This window comes from Dendrobates tinctorius, unplaced genomic scaffold (assembly GCF_039654945.1).
Source record: "Dendrobates tinctorius isolate UK_male_01 unplaced genomic scaffold, ASM3965494v1 ptg000157l, whole genome shotgun sequence".
Lineage (NCBI taxonomy): Eukaryota > Metazoa > Chordata > Amphibia > Anura > Dendrobatidae > Dendrobates > Dendrobates tinctorius.
In genome coordinates this window covers 11,609,864-11,628,452 of record NW_027361824.1, presented here as the reverse complement: position 1 = coordinate 11,628,452, position 18,589 = coordinate 11,609,864, and the positions used below count along the sequence as shown (strand labels likewise).

At 49.0% G+C, this 18,589-nt stretch overlaps 2 protein-coding genes across 4 annotated transcripts in view; one reads left to right on the top strand and one right to left on the bottom strand.

Annotated features, from left to right (window-relative positions):
• The window catches only part of ARHGEF17 (Rho guanine nucleotide exchange factor 17), a 246,728-nt gene that overhangs the window by 146,630 nt on the left and 81,509 nt on the right, over positions 1 to 18,589 (top strand). The gene's annotated exons all lie outside the window — the stretch shown is intronic.
• LOC141051383 (uncharacterized) lies at positions 6,465 to 12,551 on the bottom strand. The gene is made up of 7 exons (XM_073548322.1): positions 12,495 to 12,551; positions 10,994 to 11,233; positions 10,321 to 10,683; positions 9,790 to 10,055; positions 9,375 to 9,522; positions 8,563 to 8,701; positions 6,465 to 6,535 (listed from the first exon to the last, which is right to left on the bottom strand). The coding sequence occupies exons 1-7, from the start codon at positions 12,549 to 12,551 to the stop codon at positions 6,465 to 6,467; spliced, it is 1,284 nt and encodes a 427-aa protein (XP_073404423.1).

Here is an 18,589-nt window from a genome sequence, read left to right as displayed (position 1 = left end):
AGTAGTTATATTCTTGTACATAGGGGGGCAGTATTATAGTAGTTATATTCTTGTACATAGGGGGAGTAATATAGTAGATATATTCTTGTACATAGGAGCAGTATTATAGTAGTTATATTCGTGTACATAGGGGCAGTATTATAGTAGTTATATTCTTGTACATAGGAGCAGTATTATAGTAGTTATATTCTTGTACATAGGAGCAGTATTATAGTAGTTATATTCTTGTACATAGGAGCAGTATTATAGTAGTTATATCCTTGTATATAGGGGCAGTATGAAAGTAGTTATATTCTTGTACATAGGGGCAGTATTATAGTAGTTATATTCTTGTACATAGGGGCAGTATTATAGTAGTTATATTCTTGTACATAGGAGCAGTATTATAGTAGTTATATCCTTGTACATAGGAGCAGTATTATAGTAGTTATATTCTTGTACATAGGAGCAGTATTATAGTAGTTATATTCTTGTACATAGGGGCAGTATTATAGTAGTTATATTCTTGTACATAGGAGCAGTATTATAGTAGTTATATTCTTGTACATAGGAGCAGTATTATAGTAGTTATATTCTTGTACATAGGAGCAGTATTATAGTAGTTATATCCTTGTATATAGGGGCAGTATGAAAGTAGTTATATTCTTGTACATAGGGGCAGTATTATAGTAGTTATATTCTTGTACATAGGGGCAGTATTATAGTAGTTATATTCTTGTACATAGGGAGCAGTATTATAGTAGTTATATTCTTGTACATAGGGGTAGTAATATAGTAGTTATATTCTTGTACATAGGGGGGCAGTATTATAGTAGTTATATTCTTGTACATAGGAGCAGTATTATAGTAGTTATATTCTTGTACATAGGGGCAGTATTATAGTAGTTATATTCTTGTACATAGGGAGCAGTATTATAGTAGTTATATTCTTGTACATAGGGGCAGTATTATAGTAGTTATATTCTTGTACATAGGAGCAGTATTATAGTAGTTATATTCTTGTACATAGGAGCAGTATGAAAGTAGTTATATCCTTGTACATAGGGGGCAGTATTATAGTAGTTATATTCTTGTACATAGGGGCAGTATTATAGTAGTTATATTCTTGTATATAGGGGCAGTATGAAAGTAGTTATATTCTTGTACATAGGGGCAGTATTATAGTAGTTATATTCTTGTACATAGGGTCAGTATTATAGTAGTTATATTCTTGTACATAGGTTCAGTATTATAGTAGTTATATTCTTGTACATAGTGGCAGTATTATAGTAGTTATATTCTTGTACATAGTGGCAGTATTATAGTAGTTATATTCTTGTACATAGGGGCAGTATTATAGTAGTTATATTCTTGTACATAGGGAGCAGTATTATAGTAGTTATATTCTTGTACATAGGAGCAGTATTATAGTAGTTATATTCTTGTACATAGGGGGCAGTATTATAGTAGTTATATTCTTGTACATAGGAGTAGTATTATAGTAGATATATTCCTGTACATAAGGGCAGTATTATAATAGTTATATTCTTGTACATAGGGGGCAGTATTATAGTAGTTATATTCTTGTATATAGGGGCAGTATTATAGTAGTTATATTCTTGTACAGTAACTGGAAAATGTCTATGAGTGAGTGTAATATTCTGGTAAATCATTGAGGCCCCTGTGCAATATCCATTATAATGTTGGTGTGCGGTATTATTTATAGCTTATAGAGGGGAAGCTTAACACCCAGAGATGATCGGAATATGTCCTAATATATGGCGTCCAAAAATGCAGCATTCTTACATGGCCTCTCGTTGTGTGATCTCTCACTCGCCGGTCTATTATGTAACGCAGGCACGTAGGATTTTGGTGGAGATTTGTGTGTGGGGCCCAGAGAACATCCGGCCTGGTGTAATAACTCCAGGATGGATATCTTCTCCATCTCTGGAAGTTTTTCCAGCTTTGGCTGCAGTGTCGGTTGAGTCTCGGTATCTTTTCTTATTCTGCCTGCTGGATGGGTATTAGGATGATCTGTACAATGGGGTACACAGAGGATACCAGGCCCATGGTGGGTTTAATCTTTTCGAGCTGCTGACATTGAGGTTGGCATTGGTTTTGGGTCAGAAAGTGGACCCCAATGCAAACTAAAGCCATGCTCCACCCGCCTTACAAACATGTTGAGACAATCCCACCGCCCAAGACAAAGAGGAGTGGGATTCTGGGAATTTTACAAATATTGCGCCCAGCTGGCCATTTTGGGGGTGTTTGCATTTTTTGCGGTGTTTGCGGTTTTAAATCCGCAGCATGTCACTTCTTTGTGCGGATTCCGCAGCGGTTTGGCACCTACTCCAGGTGTCAAACGGCAGGGGAAAATTGCAGGCTAATCTGCAGGTAAAACCGCAGGTTTTTTGACCTGCGGATTTAGGCAAATCCGCGCCGAAAAATCCGCAGCAGATTCCGCAGCGTGTGCACACACCCTTAGCCTCCCTTTTTCCTTGACCGTTTCTTTCAGACTTCGTTGACCCCCTATTTATGTCCTGAGTCTTTAGGTCATTTTTTGGTTTTAGAATTTTTTTTTTTCTTAATTGTGACAATTTTGCAATACGGAATTTGCTACTTTCGGGATTTTCCTTGACACTCTGGCCCCAACTCCGGAGGAACCTAATTGAAATGTTGCGCCGTTTTTTGCAGACCTTGCACTCGTGCAGATACTTTTTAGTTTTTACCCCACAACTTTTTTTTTTTTTTTTAATTCATCATAACTTAAATTACAAAAGTGGCGGAAACGTCCGTGCCTTTAAATCCGCTCCTGGTGGCGGCTCCAACTCACTAATAGGAGCACGTGCACTGCTCATCATCGGGATCGGATGAATTTGGGGACGATATTTATATGTTTCTACTATTTTTAGAGTCTTTTTTTTTTTTTTTTTTTTTTTTTTATGGAAACTCCAGGACGTTTTGTCCTTTGCGGTCGAGACCCTCCTCGGGCCCCCCCCCCCAGTTTTTGTGTGAGGATCTCTGGAACAGACTGGGAAATTGCTCCATTAACCCCGTCACTGCTAAACTTCCTCAAATCCACGCCAAAGCTCGTACTGCCCCCCCCATAATTGCTGTCATACAGTGGGTACACCGGGGCATTTATTCTCCCCTGTCCCTTTAAAATGTGGAGTATCCCTTTAAGCAGAATGCACCCCCCAAAGTATAGAACCATCATGTTGACACAATGTATCAGGAATTTCCTCATTGCTCTGATGGTTTTTGACAATTTTAAACCCGGCACATCATTATATTGCTTTCTGCTTAGATTTTTAGGAAAAAAAGGCCCCCGACTTGCAGCCGAGGAGAGCGGCGATGTCACGGCTCCAGTTTTGGATACGTGTAACTCTACTTTTCCAGACTCCAGATCCTGGATTCTCTGAACCATAAATATTTACTCGTTTCCTCTGTCTCTGGAATTGGGATCATTAGCAGGAATAGAATGCCAGAAATGCAGTGGAGACTGACACAACATGGCTACCTCGTCCCTTTCACTATTTAGGAGTGTGGGCGAGCTGGGTACAAACCCCTACCTATTGCTTGTTGCCACCCAGCTTTCCCAGAAACAGATACAATTAGGACAAACCTAAATAGAGACTATGATCGGTGGTGAAATCTTCTGATCTGGTTTTCATCGTCTTCAGGATCACCGCTTGCTGTCGGTGAATCGCGGGCTTTATCGTTTCCTTTTAGCGGATGGGCATCTGCGTGGTGAAGACTGATAATAACGTAACAATGGAGGTAGACAGTCACTGCCTGTAAGCAGAGGTCTTGAAAATGGCTAAGAATTGATGCAGAAAGTGGGGGTATTTTGTCATCATGGGGTGGGCTTTGTTTGCAGCCCCCCTGGCGCTGATGCTTCTGCTACCTGCCTGTCTCCTGGCGCGTTACCAGTGGGGTGTACTCATTTTCCGTGTTGATCTCCTCTACTAGTTTCTTACCTCTCCCTTTGATCTCACATTTAACGAGTTGCACATGATGGAGGGAGGGTCTCCTGACCTGGTATTAACCATTAATGGTCCCTTCTCGGCTGCGACCTCAATAGGTGCCAATGGACTGTCAGCTCTGGTGGTTAGATGACCTCCTAGACTATGCTAATAAAGTGTTGCAATTTCCAACAATTTTCATGATCTCTGCTTGCTTTGCTGCAGAGTTCATTCTTATGAACTCTGCAGCAAAGCAAGCAGAGATCATGAAAATTGTGCAATGGAAGCAATGGAGAATGGTGCAATGGAAGCTCAAGGGCCTCAATGCAAAATCTCCCAAATATCACAGGTCCTTAATAGTATTGGTCTTCACATATGAGCCTTTCATCAGAGATGTGCCCATAAAGTGACTGCAGACTTGTAGTTTAAGACCGGACAATCCCTTTAAAACCCTCATGTGAAACTGGAACATATGCTTTGTGCTGTACCTGAACTCTCCACCAGGTGTCGCTGCAGTTAGACTTGTTCTCCAGTCTGGGGGTCACCCATACAAATAAAGCTATGCTGGTGGGATGAGATCCCAGCGCAGGATCAACTCTGCTATGTTGTGAGAATCAAGATTAAATTCAATGGAGCAGGTGACTTTCTTTATTTTTTTTTTTATATAGCGCTAATATATTCCGCAGCGCTTTACAGTTTGCACACATTAACATCACTGTCCCTGATGGGGCTCACGATCTAGATCCCCTATCAGTATGTCTTTGGAGTGTGGGAGGAAACCGGAGAACCCGGAGGAAACCCACGCAAACACGGGGAGAACATACAAACGCCTTGCAGATGTTGTCCTTGGTGGGATTCGAACCCAGGACCCCACTGAGCCACCGTGCTGACTTGTCATATTGTATAAATGAGTTAATGACTTATAGGTGCTTGATTTCATGGAGCATGCTGAGTCTTGTAGTTCTGCAACAGCTGTCGAGTCCTAAGCTGCTATTAGGAACATATGGATCTATACCTCGTATATATAATTGGACTTATGTGAGAGGTGGCGGCTCATTGTGTCACGTCTTGGATTGCCTATGGCTGTGTTCACACAGCGGGGAAGCTAAAGAGAACTGCAGAAGTGCTGCTCCTCTGCAGTCTTGTAACCACTCCATAAACTGTCACAGTCATTTAAAAATTTTTTTGCATAACTCAATATTACATTACATATAAGAAACTCTGGAAATATATGATCAGAGATATCTGCTTTTTTTTTTCTCCACTTATGAGCCATTTCTTCCCTTCCTCCTGCTTTTTGTTATGCACGCTGTAAAACCGTCCCCTTGACAAGACTCGGATGTCTGCTCCCTTAGTGGTCAGATTATAGCTGCCTATTGAAATTTATGGAGAGAGGAGGAGACAGGAGAAGAGCAGAAAAGGCCCAGACACATTGACAGTGCTGCAACACTGCTCAGTACTGCTGTATAACATCCTCCATGTTACTGCTTTCTAGAAAGTGTGTATCTTCCCCAGAGCTGTTTTTTACTACACAGCTCAGTACTGCTGTATAATATCCTCCACATTGCTGCTTTCTAGTGGTTTAGCTCACACCAGAGCCGGAGTCACATTTACACTGCTCAGTACTGCCGTATAATGTCCTCCATGTTGTTACTTTCAAGTAGGTGTCATCTCACCCCAGAGCTGGACTCACATGTACACTGCTCAGTACTGCTGTATCATTTTCTCCATGTTTTTGTTTCCATTTACCGTAGGTGTCCTCTCACCCCAGAGCTAGAATTACATTTACACTGCTCAGTACTGCTGTGTAATGTCCACCATATTGCTGCTTTGTAGTAGATGTCATCTCACCTCATCTACACTCACTGCGCAGTATTGCTGTATAATTTCACTGTGTTGTTGCTTTCTAGTAGGTTATCTCACCCAGAGCTAGATTCACAGTTACACTGCTCAGTCCTGCTTTATAATACTCTCCATGCTGCTGCCTCTGAACATGTGCTGTCTTTAGATAGGAGAGCAGGAATCCCTCATGCCTGATTGTGGGAGACATCAGGGCAGCTCGTCTCCACCTAATAGTTTGGAGACAGCTGAAATTAGATATGGAGCCTGCATGTTGGAAAACTACAACATGAAGAGAATGCTAGAAGTGCAGTGACAACTGGCAGGCAGCAAAGTTTTTTTGCATCCGCCATCCATTTTTTGCATCCGTTTTTGTGTGAAAAAACGGATCCGCTTCCGTTTTACCGCAAATGGATGCAAAGGGATCCGTTTTTTTTGACGGATCCGCGGTAACCGCTAATGGAAGTCTATGGGACCAAAAAATGGATCCTCCAAAAAAATGGCGGATCCGTTTTTTAACGGAAAACGACGGATTTGGACGGATTTTAAAAAACGGAAGTGTGATCCAGGCCTAAAGAAAAAATCTCTTCTAAAAATGCTTTTGAAAGGGAAAAAAAAGCCTTGCTGAGACTTGTAGTCCCTTTGGTGTCATTGTGATCAAGCGCTTCATGTAAATAAAGCTCAATCGCTGTTCGACAAGTTTCCAATAGACTTTGCTTTTAGTTTGACGCCATGTTGAATATACCTGCTTGCTGTAAGTGAAAGAAAACCCCACAATCACGATCAAACGTTAATGTTTTGTCACAGTTGTCTGGACTTGGTGACATCTAGTCTCTCTCCAACTAACGGTTTGTTACAGTGTATCAGTCTGCGGTTTTTATTTCACAAAGGATCGTCTAGATTGGATGCAATTGTAGCAAACCCTCAGCGCAGATGTGTGCAGCTCTTCAGCCTCTGGATAGGCTTCTTTCCGTTTTCCAGCAGAGATCTTGATATTGAATTGAAAGTTGAAATATGTTCGGAAGTTGCAGATCGTCTCGTTCTACAATGATTCCGCTGTGTTTTCTATAGAAGCGGCGCTCTTCTCTTCGCTGCTGATCATCCGTTACATTGTGTGAGTGTCTGGAGGCAGCCGCCATAATAGCGCTTGATTTGCTGACGGCGGTGGAAGCTGAATATGTCATCGTGATATTTACAGCTCTGAATTGCTCCTGAGGAGAAGGTGGGCGGCTGTGCTGCTGGTGATTTTACTCCGGCATGTTCTGCACTGTGGCTGCGTCTTTCCAGCCTCTCCGCGGTGTCTGCTCTCTCTCCGCGGTGTCTGCTCTCTCTCCGCGGTGTCTGTTCTCTCTCTCCGCGGTGTCTGTTCTGCGGGGGCTGCTCTCTCTCTCCGCGGTGTCTGCTCTCTCTCCGCGGTGTCTGTTCCGCGGTGTCTGCTCTCTCTCTCCGCAGTGTCTGTTCTGCGGGGGCTGCTCTCTCTCTCCGCGGTGTCTGCTCTCTCCGCGGTGTCTGCTCCCTCTCCGCCGTGGCTATGCGCTCTCCACTGTGGCAAACGTTCTCTGCGGTGCCTGTTCTGCGGGGGCTGCTCTCTCTCTCCGCGGGGGCTGCTCTCTCTCTCCGCGGTGCCTGTTCTGCGGGGGCTGCTCTCTCCGCGGTGGCTGCTCTCTCTCCGCGGTGCCTGTTCTGCGGTGGCTGCTCTCTCTCTCTCTGCGGTGGCTGCTCTCTCTCTCTCTCTGCGGTGGCTGCTCTCTCTCTCTCTCTGCGGTGGCTGCTCTCTCTCTCTCTCTGCGGTGGCTGCTCTCTCTCTCTCTCTGCGGTGGCTGCTCTCTCTCTCTCTCTGCGGTGGCTGCTCTCTCTCTCTCTCTCCGCGGTGTCTGCTCTCTCTCTCTCCGCGGTGTCTGCTCTCTCTCTCTCCGCGGTGTCTGCTCTCTCTCTCTCCGCGGTGTCTGCTCTCTCTCCGCCGTGGCTATGCGCTCTCCACTGTGGTAAACGTTCTCTGTGGTGCCTGTTCTGCGGGGGCTGCTCTCTCTCTCCGCGGGGGCTGCTCTCTCTCTCCGCGGTGCCTGTTCTGCGGGGGCTGCTCTCTCTCTCCACGGGGGCTGCTCTCTCTCTCCGCGGTGCCTGTTCTGCGGTGGCTGCTCTCTCTCTCTCTCTGCGGTGGCTGCTCTCTCTCTCTCTGCGGTGGCAGCTCTCTCTCTCTCTCTCTGCGGTGGCTGCTCTCTCTCTCTCTGCGGTGGCTGCTCTCTCTCTCTCTCTGCGGTGGCTGCTCTCTCTCTCTCTCTGCGGTGGCTGCTCTCTCTCTCTCTCTGCGGTGGCTGCTCTCTCTCTCTCTCTGCGGTGGCTGCTCTCTCTCTCTCTCCGCGGTGTCTGCTCTCTCTCTCTCCGCGGTGTCTGCTCTCTCTCTCTCCGCGGTGTCTGCTCTCTCTCCGCCGTGGCTATGCGCTCTCCACTGTGGTAAACGTTCTCTGTGGTGCCTGTTCTGCGGGGGCTGCTCTCTCTCTCCGCGGGGGCTGCTCTCTCTCTCCGCGGTGCCTGTTCTGCGGGGGCTGCTCTCTCTCTCCACGGGGGCTGCTCTCTCTCTCCGCGGTGCCTGTTCTGCGGTGGCTGCTCTCTCTCTCTCTCTGCGGTGGCTGCTCTCTCTCTCTCTGCGGTGGCAGCTCTCTCTCTCTCTCTCTGCGGTGGCTGCTCTCTCTCTCTCTGCGGTGGCTGCTCTCTCTCTCTCTCTGCGGTGGCTGCTCTCTCTCTCTCTCTGCGGTGGCTGCTCTCTCTCTCTCTCTGCGGTGGCTGCTCTCTCTCTCTCTCTCCGCGGTGTCTGCTCTCTCTCTCTCCGCGGTGTCTGCTCTCTCTCTCTCCGCGGTGTCTGCTCTCTCTCTCTCCGCGGTGTCTGCTCTCTCTCCGCCGTGGCTATGCGCTCTCCACTGTGGTAAACGTTCTCTGTGGTGCCTGTTCTGCGGGGGCTGCTCTCTCTCTCCGCGGGGGCTGCTCTCTCTCTCCGCGGTGCCTGTTCTGCGGGGGCTGCTCTCTCTCTCCACGGGGGCTGCTCTCTCTCTCCGCGGTGCCTGTTCTGCGGTGGCTGCTCTCTCTCTCTCTCTGCGGTGGCTGCTCTCTCTCTCTCTGCGGTGGCAGCTCTCTCTCTCTCTCTCTGCGGTGGCTGCTCTCTCTCTCTCTGCGGTGGCTGCTCTCTCTCTCTCTGCGGTGGCTGCTCTCTCTCTCTCTGCGGTGGCTGCTCTCTCTCTCTCTGCGGTGGCTGCTCTCTCTCCGCCGTGGCTATGCGCTCTCCACTGTGGCAAACGTTCTCTGCGGTGCCTGTTCTGCGGGGGCTGCTCTCTCTCTCCGCGGGGGCTGCTCTCTTTCTCCGCGGTGTCTGCTCTCTCTCCGCCGTGGCTATGCGCTCTCCACTGTGGCAAACGTTCTCTGCGGTGCCTGTTCTGCGGGGGCTGCTCTCTCTCTCCGCGGTGGCTGCTCTCTCTCTCCGCGGTGCCTGTTCTGCGGTGTCTGCTCTCTCTCCGCGGTGCCTGTTCTGCGGTGTCTGCTCTCTCTCTCTCTGCGGTGTCTGCTCTCTCTCTCTCTCTGCGGTGTCTGCTCTCTCTCTCTCTCTGCGGTGTCTGCTCTCTCTCTCTCTGCGGTGTCTGCTCTCTCTCTCTCCGCGGTGTCTGCTCTCTCTCTCTCCGCGGTGTCTGCTCCCTCTCTCTCCGCGGTGTCTGCTCTCTCTCTCTCCGCCATGGCTATGCGCTCTCCACTGTGGCAAACGTTCTCTGCGGTGCCTGTTCTGCGGGGGCTGCTCTCTCTCTCCGCGGTGGCTGCTCTCTCTCTCCGCGGTGGCTGCTCTCTCTCTCAGCGGTGGCTGCTCTCTCTCTCCACGGTGGCTGCTCTCTCTCTCCGCGGTGGCTGCTCTCTCTCTCTCTCTCCGCGGTGGCTGCTCTCTCTCTCTCTGCAGTGTCTGCTCTCTCTCACCGGTGTCTGCGCTCTCTCTCTCTCTCACCGGTGTCTGCTCTCTCTCTCTCACCGGTGTCTGCTCTCTCTCCGCGGTGTCTGTTCCACGGTGTCTGCTCTCTCTTTCTCCGCGGTGTCTGCTATCTCTTTCTCTGCGGTGTCTGCTCTCTCTTTCTCTGCGGTGTCTGCTCTCTCTTTCTCTGCGGTGTCTGCTCTCTCTTTCTCTGCGGTGTCTGCTCTCTCTTTCTCCGCGGTGTATGCTCTCTCTCCGCGGTGTATGCTCTCTCTCTCTCCGCGGTGTCTGCTCTCTCTCTCTCCGCCGTGGCTATGCGCTCTCCACTGTGGCAGACGTTCTCTGCGGTGCCTGTTCTGCGGTGTCTGCTCTCTCTCTGCGGTGTCTGCTCTCTCTCTGCGGTGTCTGCTCTCTCTCTGCGGTGTCTGCTCTCTCTCTCTCCACGGTGGCTGCTCTCTCTCTCTCCGCGGTGGCTGCTCTCTCTCTCCGCGGTGGCTGCTCTCTCTCCGTGGTGCCTGTTCTGCGGGGGCTGCTCTCTCTCCGCGGTGGCTGCTCTCTCTCTCCGCGGTGTCTCCTCTCTCTCCGCGGTGCCTGTTCTGCGGGGGCTGCTCTCTCTCTCCGCAGTGGCTGCTCTCTCTCCGCGGGGGCTGCTCTCTCTCTCTGCGGTGTCTGCTCTCTCTCCGCGGTGCCTGTTCCGCGGGGGCTGCTCTCTCTCTCCGCGGGGGCTGCTCTCTCTCTCCGCGGGAGCTGCTCTCTCTCTCCGCGGGGGCTGCTCTCTCTCTCCGCGGGGGCTGCTCTCTCTCTCTCTGCGGTGTCTGCTCTCTCTCTCTCTGCGGTGTCTGCTCTCTCTCTCTCTGCGGTGTCTGCTCTCTCTCTCTCTGCGGTGTCTGCTCTCTCTCTCTCCGCGGTGTCTGCTCTCTCTCTCTCCGCGGTGTCTGCTCTCTCTCTCTCCGCGGTGTCTGCTCTCTCTCTCACCGGTGTCTGCTCTCTCTCTCTCCGCCATGGCTATGCGCTCTCCACTGTGGCAAACGTTCTCTGCGGTGCCTGTTCTGCGGGGGCTGCTCTCTCTCTCCGCGGTGGCTGCTCTCTCTCTCCGCGGTGGCTGCTCTCTCTCTCAGCGGTGGCTGCTCTCTCTCTCCGCGGTGGCTGCTCTCTCTCTCCGCGGTGGCTGCTCTCTCTCTCTCTCTCCGCGGTGGCTGCTCTCTCTCTCTCTCTCCGCGGTGGCTGCTCTCTCTCACCGGTGTCTGCGCTCTCTCTCTCTCACCGGTGTCTGCTCTCTCTCCGCGGTGTCTGTTCCACGGTGTCTGCTCTCTCTTTCTCCGCGGTGTCTGCTATCTTTCTCTGCGGTGTCTGCTATCTCTTTCTCTGCGGTGTCTGCTCTCTCTTTCTCTGCGGTGTCTGCTCTCTCTTTCTCCGCGGTGTATGCTCTCTCTCCGCGGTGTATGCTCTCTCTCTCTCCGCGGTGTCTGCTCTCTCTCTCTCCGCCGTGGCTATGCGCTCTCCACTGTGGCAGACGTTCTCTGCGGTGCCTGTTCTGCGGTGTCTGCTCTCTCTCTGCGGTGTCTGCTCTCTCTCTGCGGTGTCTGCTCTCTCTCTGCGGTGTCTGCTCTCTCTCTGCGGTGGCTGCTCTCTCTCTGCGGTGGCTGCTCTCTCTCTCTCCACGGTGGCTGCTCTCTCTCTCTCCGCGGTGGCTGCTCTCTCTCTCCGCGGTGGCTGCTCTCTCTCCGTGGTGCCTGTTCTGCGGGGGCTGCTCTCTCTCTCCGCGGTGGCTGCTCTCTCTCTCCGCGGTGTCTCCTCTCTCTCCGCGGTGCCTGTTCTGCGGGGGCTGCTCTCTCTCTCCGCGGGGGCTGCTCTCTCTCTCTGCGGTGTCTGCTCTCTCTCCGCGGTGCCTGTTCCGCGGGGGCTGCTCTCTCTCTCCGCGGGGGCTGCTCTCTCTCTCCGCGGGGGCTGCTCTCTCTCTCCGCGGGGGCTGCTCTCTCTCTCCGCGGTGCCTGTTCTGCAGGGGCTGCTCTCTCTCCGCGGTGGCTGCTCTCTCTCTCCGCGGTGGCTGCGCTCTCTCTCCGCGGTGGCTGCTCTCTCTCTCCGCGGTGGCTGCTCTCTCTCCGCGGTGTCTGTTCTGCGGTGTCTGCTCTCTCTCTCCGCGGTGTCTGCTCTCTCTCCGCGGTGCCTGTTCTGCGGGGGCTGCTCTCTCTCTCCGCGGGGGCTGCTCTCTCCGCGGGGGCTGCTCTCTCTCTCCGCGGGGGCTGCTCTCTCTCCTACGTGGCTATGCGCTCTCCACCGTGGCAAACGTTCTCTGCAGTGCCTGTTCTGCGGGGGCTGCTCTCTCCGCGAGGGCTGCACTCTCTCCGCGGTGGCTGCACTCTCTCCGCGGTGGCTGCACTCTCTCCGTGTGTCTGTACGCTGGGATTCGCCCGCTGTAGCCATTGTGGAAATATCGCAGCAATCTATAGGATGCAAGATAGAGAATGGCGCCTTCTCATATACGACATTCACCCTCATTTTCTCTACTCCCTCTTCAGTCCCCACCAGAGCTGCATTCATACTTCTGCTCCCTTCCTTTTTGTGGCACTCATACAGACCGACCAATGGTCTCCCAACTCAAGCTCCACAGCCTCCTCTATAGCTGTGCCCCGCACACAGACCGTGTTTCATGGACGTCTGAATTCGGCCTAGCTCGCTATACACTGGTAACACTTCTTCTTGCTGTAACTGAATGGAAACGCGTCCTGATCTTGGGCAGCCTACAGGGGTGAGGGGTTTGTTACCGTAGATTGTATCCGCAGCCATAGTACTGCCGACACGAGTCGCTCGTTACGTGTCATAAAACTACAACTCCCAGCATGTCCTGCCAACCTCTGTCCATGAGACAACGTCCGGCAAAGTCTGAGTCCTGGTCAGATCTGGTGTAAATCATTTTGAGTGACAGATCCGTTTCTGTGAGCCAAGTTTATCATTTAACCGTTTGTATTTAAAGGGTTAATCCCCAAATAAGATCCAGCAATCCCAATACTGGGCTGCAGAGCTCGGGGTGCAGACCTCCGTTCTCTGTATTACTGGGGGTCCCAGCAATTGGCAATCATCGGACTGGAGCTCTGCATCCTCGTCCTTAGAGGGACCAGGGACCTCTGTGCCATTCTTTGTCTATGGGACTGTTGAGCGCAGCGCTGCGGTACTTCCATCAGTCCCATAGACAATGAATGGAGCAGAGCTCAAGTATTCAAGACTGGGCTGCAGAACTCGGGGTTCCAGACCCCCATTTTCTGGATTAACGGGGGTCTCTGCGTTTGAACCCAGCGTTCAATAACTTTTCCCGTATCCATAATTGATTTTTTTTTTTTTTTTTTTAATCGCTGCACCCTGTGCTTCAGATTTATTTATTTTCAGGACTTCGTCAATAAAGCAGAAATAAAAACAAAACAGGAAGTTTAGGATTATTTTCCACAAACTTCAAGAAAACTGATCAAAGTGAAAAAAGAAAAAGAAAAAAAAATTGGCACGAAACGCGTGGGATCGTTTATTGGGCTCTGATATGATATAAACGGTAGAGGTCATCAGGACGACTGGCGTACTGAGGGGAGACTATATGTCAATGGCCGGATTATCCTTCGCTGTGGTAGGTCCACCTGCAGTCCTATGTAAAATTGCAGCCAAGCCATTGTGGTTTTAGCGTACGACCTGATGCGCTGCTCTTCTACAGCTGCAGCAGATGTGTCCACCAGTGAAAGTGTTAACGCGGTGCTCAGCCCCTGCTAATCCTTCCCTGCTCGCTGCCTGTGATTGCTTGTGTCTGTGCAGAGTCATAGGCGGCAGCAGCAGCGGCAGCAGCAGCGCACCTGTCAGAGCAGCAGCTGCCGCCATGCAGAGGATGCAGCAGCGAGGAGTCAGCGCTGCATCAACCTGGCAATAACCAAACAAGACGCCTCCTCCCAATCTGCTGTTCTTTTATATCGGGGGGCATCACGGTGTCCCCATTTTTTTTTTTTCCTTTATTTTTAATCTAGTTTTGTTTTTTTTTCCGTCGTGGTCCTCGCTCGTTTCTGGCTTATCGCTGCTGAGCGTCGGTGAAACCCAGAGGTCCCCGCATGCTGCAGATGGTGAGGACGCTCGCCCAGTTCACCATCGCGCTGGAGGACATGAGAGAGATGGGAGACAGCGCCGCCGAAGCGTCGCCAGGGGACAGCGCAGAGGAGATGCAGGAGAAGGACGCAGCCGGTGGCGATGGCACCGCGCACAGCATCACCGAGGTGACGAATGGGGGGAGGGAGACGTGGGATGCTGCCGGCTGTACGACGCAACAGGTGGAGGGCTGAGGATTTATAAAGGGGGTCTGTAGATTAAGGCAACGAGCCCTAAACTGAGTATTGTGGAGGGGGGCATTATATACATCGTCTATACAGGCTGCTGCATGGACGAGGATGTGTATAAATCACCACCCCCCCCCCAAGATGTCGCCCTACAGAGCCCCTCTAATGCCCCCACATGTCCTTGAGTCGACCTCCTCCATGAGGACGTTAATTGTAATGAGCCGTTTCACCGGCGATGTCTGTACCCAGGAAAGCTGGGTAGCCAATATGGCGGCCATTGCACTAGGCGGCTGTGCTGTTCAGGAGTCCGGGAAAGTTTGGTGACTCATTTGCCGTGACGGACCTGTTATGTGGCAGATAACTGAAACGGATCCACCTAAACGTAGTGCAAAGTCCGCCACGTTGGACTGGACCCGACGCCTCCGTTTTTCACGATGTCTGCTCGCTGTCGGGGAATTTAAAAAATAAAAAAAAAAATAGTTTTCAGCTTCTAGATGTGAACAAAACTGGTCTGAGGTTTTGTTACAATTGCATCCAGTCTGCAGATTGCTCTAGACATTTTATTTTTTTCCTGCGCTGATGCATTGTAACAAACTCTCAGGAGAGAAGAGGTTTAGTGCACAGAGGATTGTCCGGACTGGGTGCAATTGTAACAAACCCTCAGCTGTGAGAGTACAGCGGTGAGCAGCGCAGGTGGGCTCCCCCATTGGGGTCCCGGTGATCCTGCATTTATCACTAGTCATCAGCGCCGGTGATAAATGTTGGAGTGCCCCTTTATTTCCATCCTCATCTCCGATGCTCTGGCATCTGCCCCGGGGGCACAAGGTGTTCGAACAGCACGGGCAACTCCCCATTCCTACAAAACATGGGGCTGCACATTTGCCTCCCTCTCCCCAGGCTTTTCACCCAGACAGCGCTGCCCTGGGGCCAAATGCTGAATGACATCTAATTCTGACTCTTAGGTCGGGCCCCGTGACCAATCAGGCCGCTGCTTTTATTTTACATAGCATAGCCCTCTCATCTGTGACAACCAATCAGAGCTCTGCTAACTGCTGTGTTAAAGTAAAAGATGAGCTCTGATTGGTTGCTATGGGCCATCTGTTAGGTTTCCATGGTGATGAACATGAATGGTGGAAAAACCTCGGTATTAGGCCACTTTCACAAAATTGTTGCACCCTCCACTTAATATTTGGTTGCACCTTTTGGAATAAATAACTGCAAACAATCGCTTCCTAGAACCATCAACAAGCTTCTTACACCTCTCAGCTGGAATTTTGGGCCACTCTTCTTCTTGTACAAACTGCTCCCGGTCTCTCATATGTGAAGCCGCCTTCTCCCAACAGTAATTTTAAGATCTCTCAGCATAAGATCAATTGGATTTAGATCCGGACTCATTGCTGCCACTTCACAACTCTCCAGCAGTTTGTTTCCATCAATTTCTAGGGGCTTCTTGAAGTATGTTTGAAGTCATTGCCTGTGAGAAGACCCATTATCTAGGATGTACACTTAGCTTTCTGACACTGGGCACTACATTGCCACCCAAAGTCCATTGTTAATCCTCAGATTTCATGATGCCTTGCATACAGTTAAAACCTGCAATGCCAGAGGCAGCAAATCAGTCCCAAAACATCTTTGAACCTCCACCATATTTGACTGTAGGTACTGTGTTCTTTTCTTTGTAGGCCTTATTCTGTTTTCGCTAAACAGTAGAATTATGTGCTTTTCCAGAAAGCTCTCTCAGTCTCATCTGTCCACAAGACGCTTTCTCCAAAATGATTTTGACTTACTACAGTACATTTTTACATTTTCTGGATCAATTTAAAGGGTGCCAACACTTTCAGCCATGATTGTACAATGAGGAAAATACAGTAAGTATTTTATACGCTGACGATTTTGCAAGTTTTCCCACCTACAAAGAATGGAGAGATTTGTAATTTTTATCGTAGGTACACTTCACCTGTGAGAGACAGAATCTAAAGATAAAACCAAAAAAGATTTTTACGTAATTAATTTGCAATTTTACTGAATATCAATAATGACACTCAAACTTTGTTTTTTTGCTTATAAATTTTTGTTCCTCAGATAAAAGTAATACCCCAGCCTGGACAAAAAAAATTGATGGTTCCCATAACTTAATATTTTTTGCACGTCCTTTTGAGGCAATCACTGAGACTCCTCGTGTCTCAGGTGTGGAGGCATCTTCTCCAGACTCCAGGTTTCCGCTCCTTCCACAGAAGTTCTGAAGGATTTAGATCAGGACTCATAGAAACCTCTTCTGAAGAGTCCAACAATGTTCTCTTCTTATTCCTGGATGTTTTTTTTGCTATTTTGGGTCATTTTCCTGTTCGAGGACCCATGACCTGCGGCTCGGACCGACCTTTCTGTCACTGGACAGCACATTTCACTCAAGAATGCCTTGATGATCTTGAGATTTCATTGTACCCATCACATAATATTCAGGACCCCCTGTGCCAGATGTACCGTAGTTGAACAGTCTGAAACATCCCTGAGCCTCCTCCATGTGTCACAGGAGGTACTGTGTTCTTTTCTTTGTAGGCTTCACTTTTGATTCTGTGAACATAGAGCTGATGTGACGCCAATAAGCGCCAGTCTTGTCTCTTCTGTCCACAGGACTGCGACTTATAAATATACATTTTGTCAAATTCCAGTTTCCCTTTTTAATGATTTTGTTTTCATCAGTGGTTTTTCTCCTCGGTTGTCTTCCATGAAATCCACTTTGGCCAAGACCGCGCCGGATGGTGCGATCTGACCCTGATAGACCTTTTAACCTTGGAGTTCACCTCTAATCTCTTACTGGGATCCGTACCATTTCTTTTAGTTCTTGCGTTCTGTGCAGCTCCTGAGAGATCGGATTTATCTCGGTATCACGGTTGCATCCGGGCACGACCCTCATTATACGGACCAGACGAGCCGCTCGCTAACATTCACACTGTGGTCTTGGGTTCTTCTCCGGACAGATAATCCAAGCACTTAACCACATGTGAGATTCAGGGGTTTTACTACACACAGAGAATAAATTGACCCCCAATTTTCTGCTTTTGCATCAGTCAGAACATTATGTTACTAAAGAATTGCAAATTTTTTTCTTTGAATAATCTTCCCCAGTAACCTGTGTGACAGCGTCTTATCTAGGCTCAGCAGTACATTACACCTGTCATTAATGCCGCTCTTACAGTGTTATAGTTCACCTTCACAACATGCTGTAAAGTGAGATGCCTTAATGCTACAGTTTGGAGTAAAGTCAGCTGTGTTGTCACCTAGTGGCCATTATAGAAATTGCATTCTTATTGAGATTAAAACATTACTCAGCTGGTTCTCATCATCCTCCAGTATTGCTTCTTGCCTGTTTTTGTATTCCAGCCTCATAACTCTGCAAAGTATTTTCATTAATTAGCTCTGACTTTATATATCCCTGCTCCTCCTTACTGGTTCAGAGTCTGCACAAAATGCTCTGTATTGTATGAGATGTTGACGTTCTATCATGGTGTTCTACAAGCTGATAGGAAGATGGCTCTTGACTAACCAGTAGCAGAATTGGGAATGCAGCTTTGGAATGGCTAGACTTTCTAATTTTCGCATGGTAGCTTATAGATCTGATCTGCGAAAATATTTTACAGTGATCTCTATAGCAAAGCCAAGTAGGCTAGGGTTAAAGGTTAAATCCTAGCCCTGTCGATCTTTATTAGATACCCACGGCTAACTTTAACTAAGAGCCAGGTCCTGTGTTCACTAGAGGTGTCAGTCTGATAGATAAAGCAGAATTGAATGTGATGCTGGTGAGTGTCCAGCCAAAATGTTAGCTGTAGCAGGGAGAGAGACGTGCTTGGGTCTCTGAATGGAGACTGCATGGGTCATCTAGAAAAGCTGAGCAAGTCTGTGTGTTGGAGCTGCAGAGAACCGTGTGGAAGGTGCAGCAAATTCTTCAAAATGGCACATGCAGTTCATGAATCTTGTGCAAAATCAAAAATATTCTTTATTTTTGTCGTTTAACTCTTTCTTTGCAAATTTTCAGCTGTAAAAAAAGGTAGGGGAATTTCGCCATGAGCTTATTGTCAGGGGACCTTTTTAGCAAGTACGTAAGGGCTCCTTTAAAAAAAAAAAAAGGGGGGGGTTCCCACTTTTTAGTATTTAATAGCTGGGGAGTTGGGATTGTAGACTGAACCTTCAGATTATGTAACCATTCTGCAGCATCTCTTTTCCGGCGCTATTTCTCTGCTCGGAGAATGCCTTCTTATTCCCTTCTAGAAGATATTAATGCCCAGGTTAGACAACAGTGCCCATGTTCAGCCCTGTATGCCCCTTTTTATGGTCACAATACCCTGAGTGTCCCAATATCGGTAATGCTTAAGTGCCAACTAAACATTTATTAATGTCCCCTGAGTCTCCCTTACCCTTGTACAGCTCCCTATACACAGTATGATGCCCCCATAGCTCCCCTCTACATAGTATGATGGAGCCCACTGCTCCCCTATACTCCCACGTGGTAAGATGATCATAATAGTAATACTAACAGATTAATGCCCCCCACAGCTTCC

Bases quoted from the DNA above. Each gene is read 5' to 3' on its own strand.
- LOC141051383 (XM_073548322.1), bottom strand. From the start codon at position 12,551: ATGACACGTAACGAGCGACTCGTGTCGGCAGTACTATGGCTGCGGATA. The intron at 11,234-12,494 runs GTAACAAACCCC...CGTCTGCCACAG, and splicing joins GGCTGCGGATACAATCTACG to TGGAGAGCGCATAGCCACGG. The intron at 8,702-9,374 runs GAGAGAGAGCAG...CGTTTACCACAG, and splicing joins GAGCAGACACCGCAGAGAGA to TGGAGAGCGCATAGCCACGG.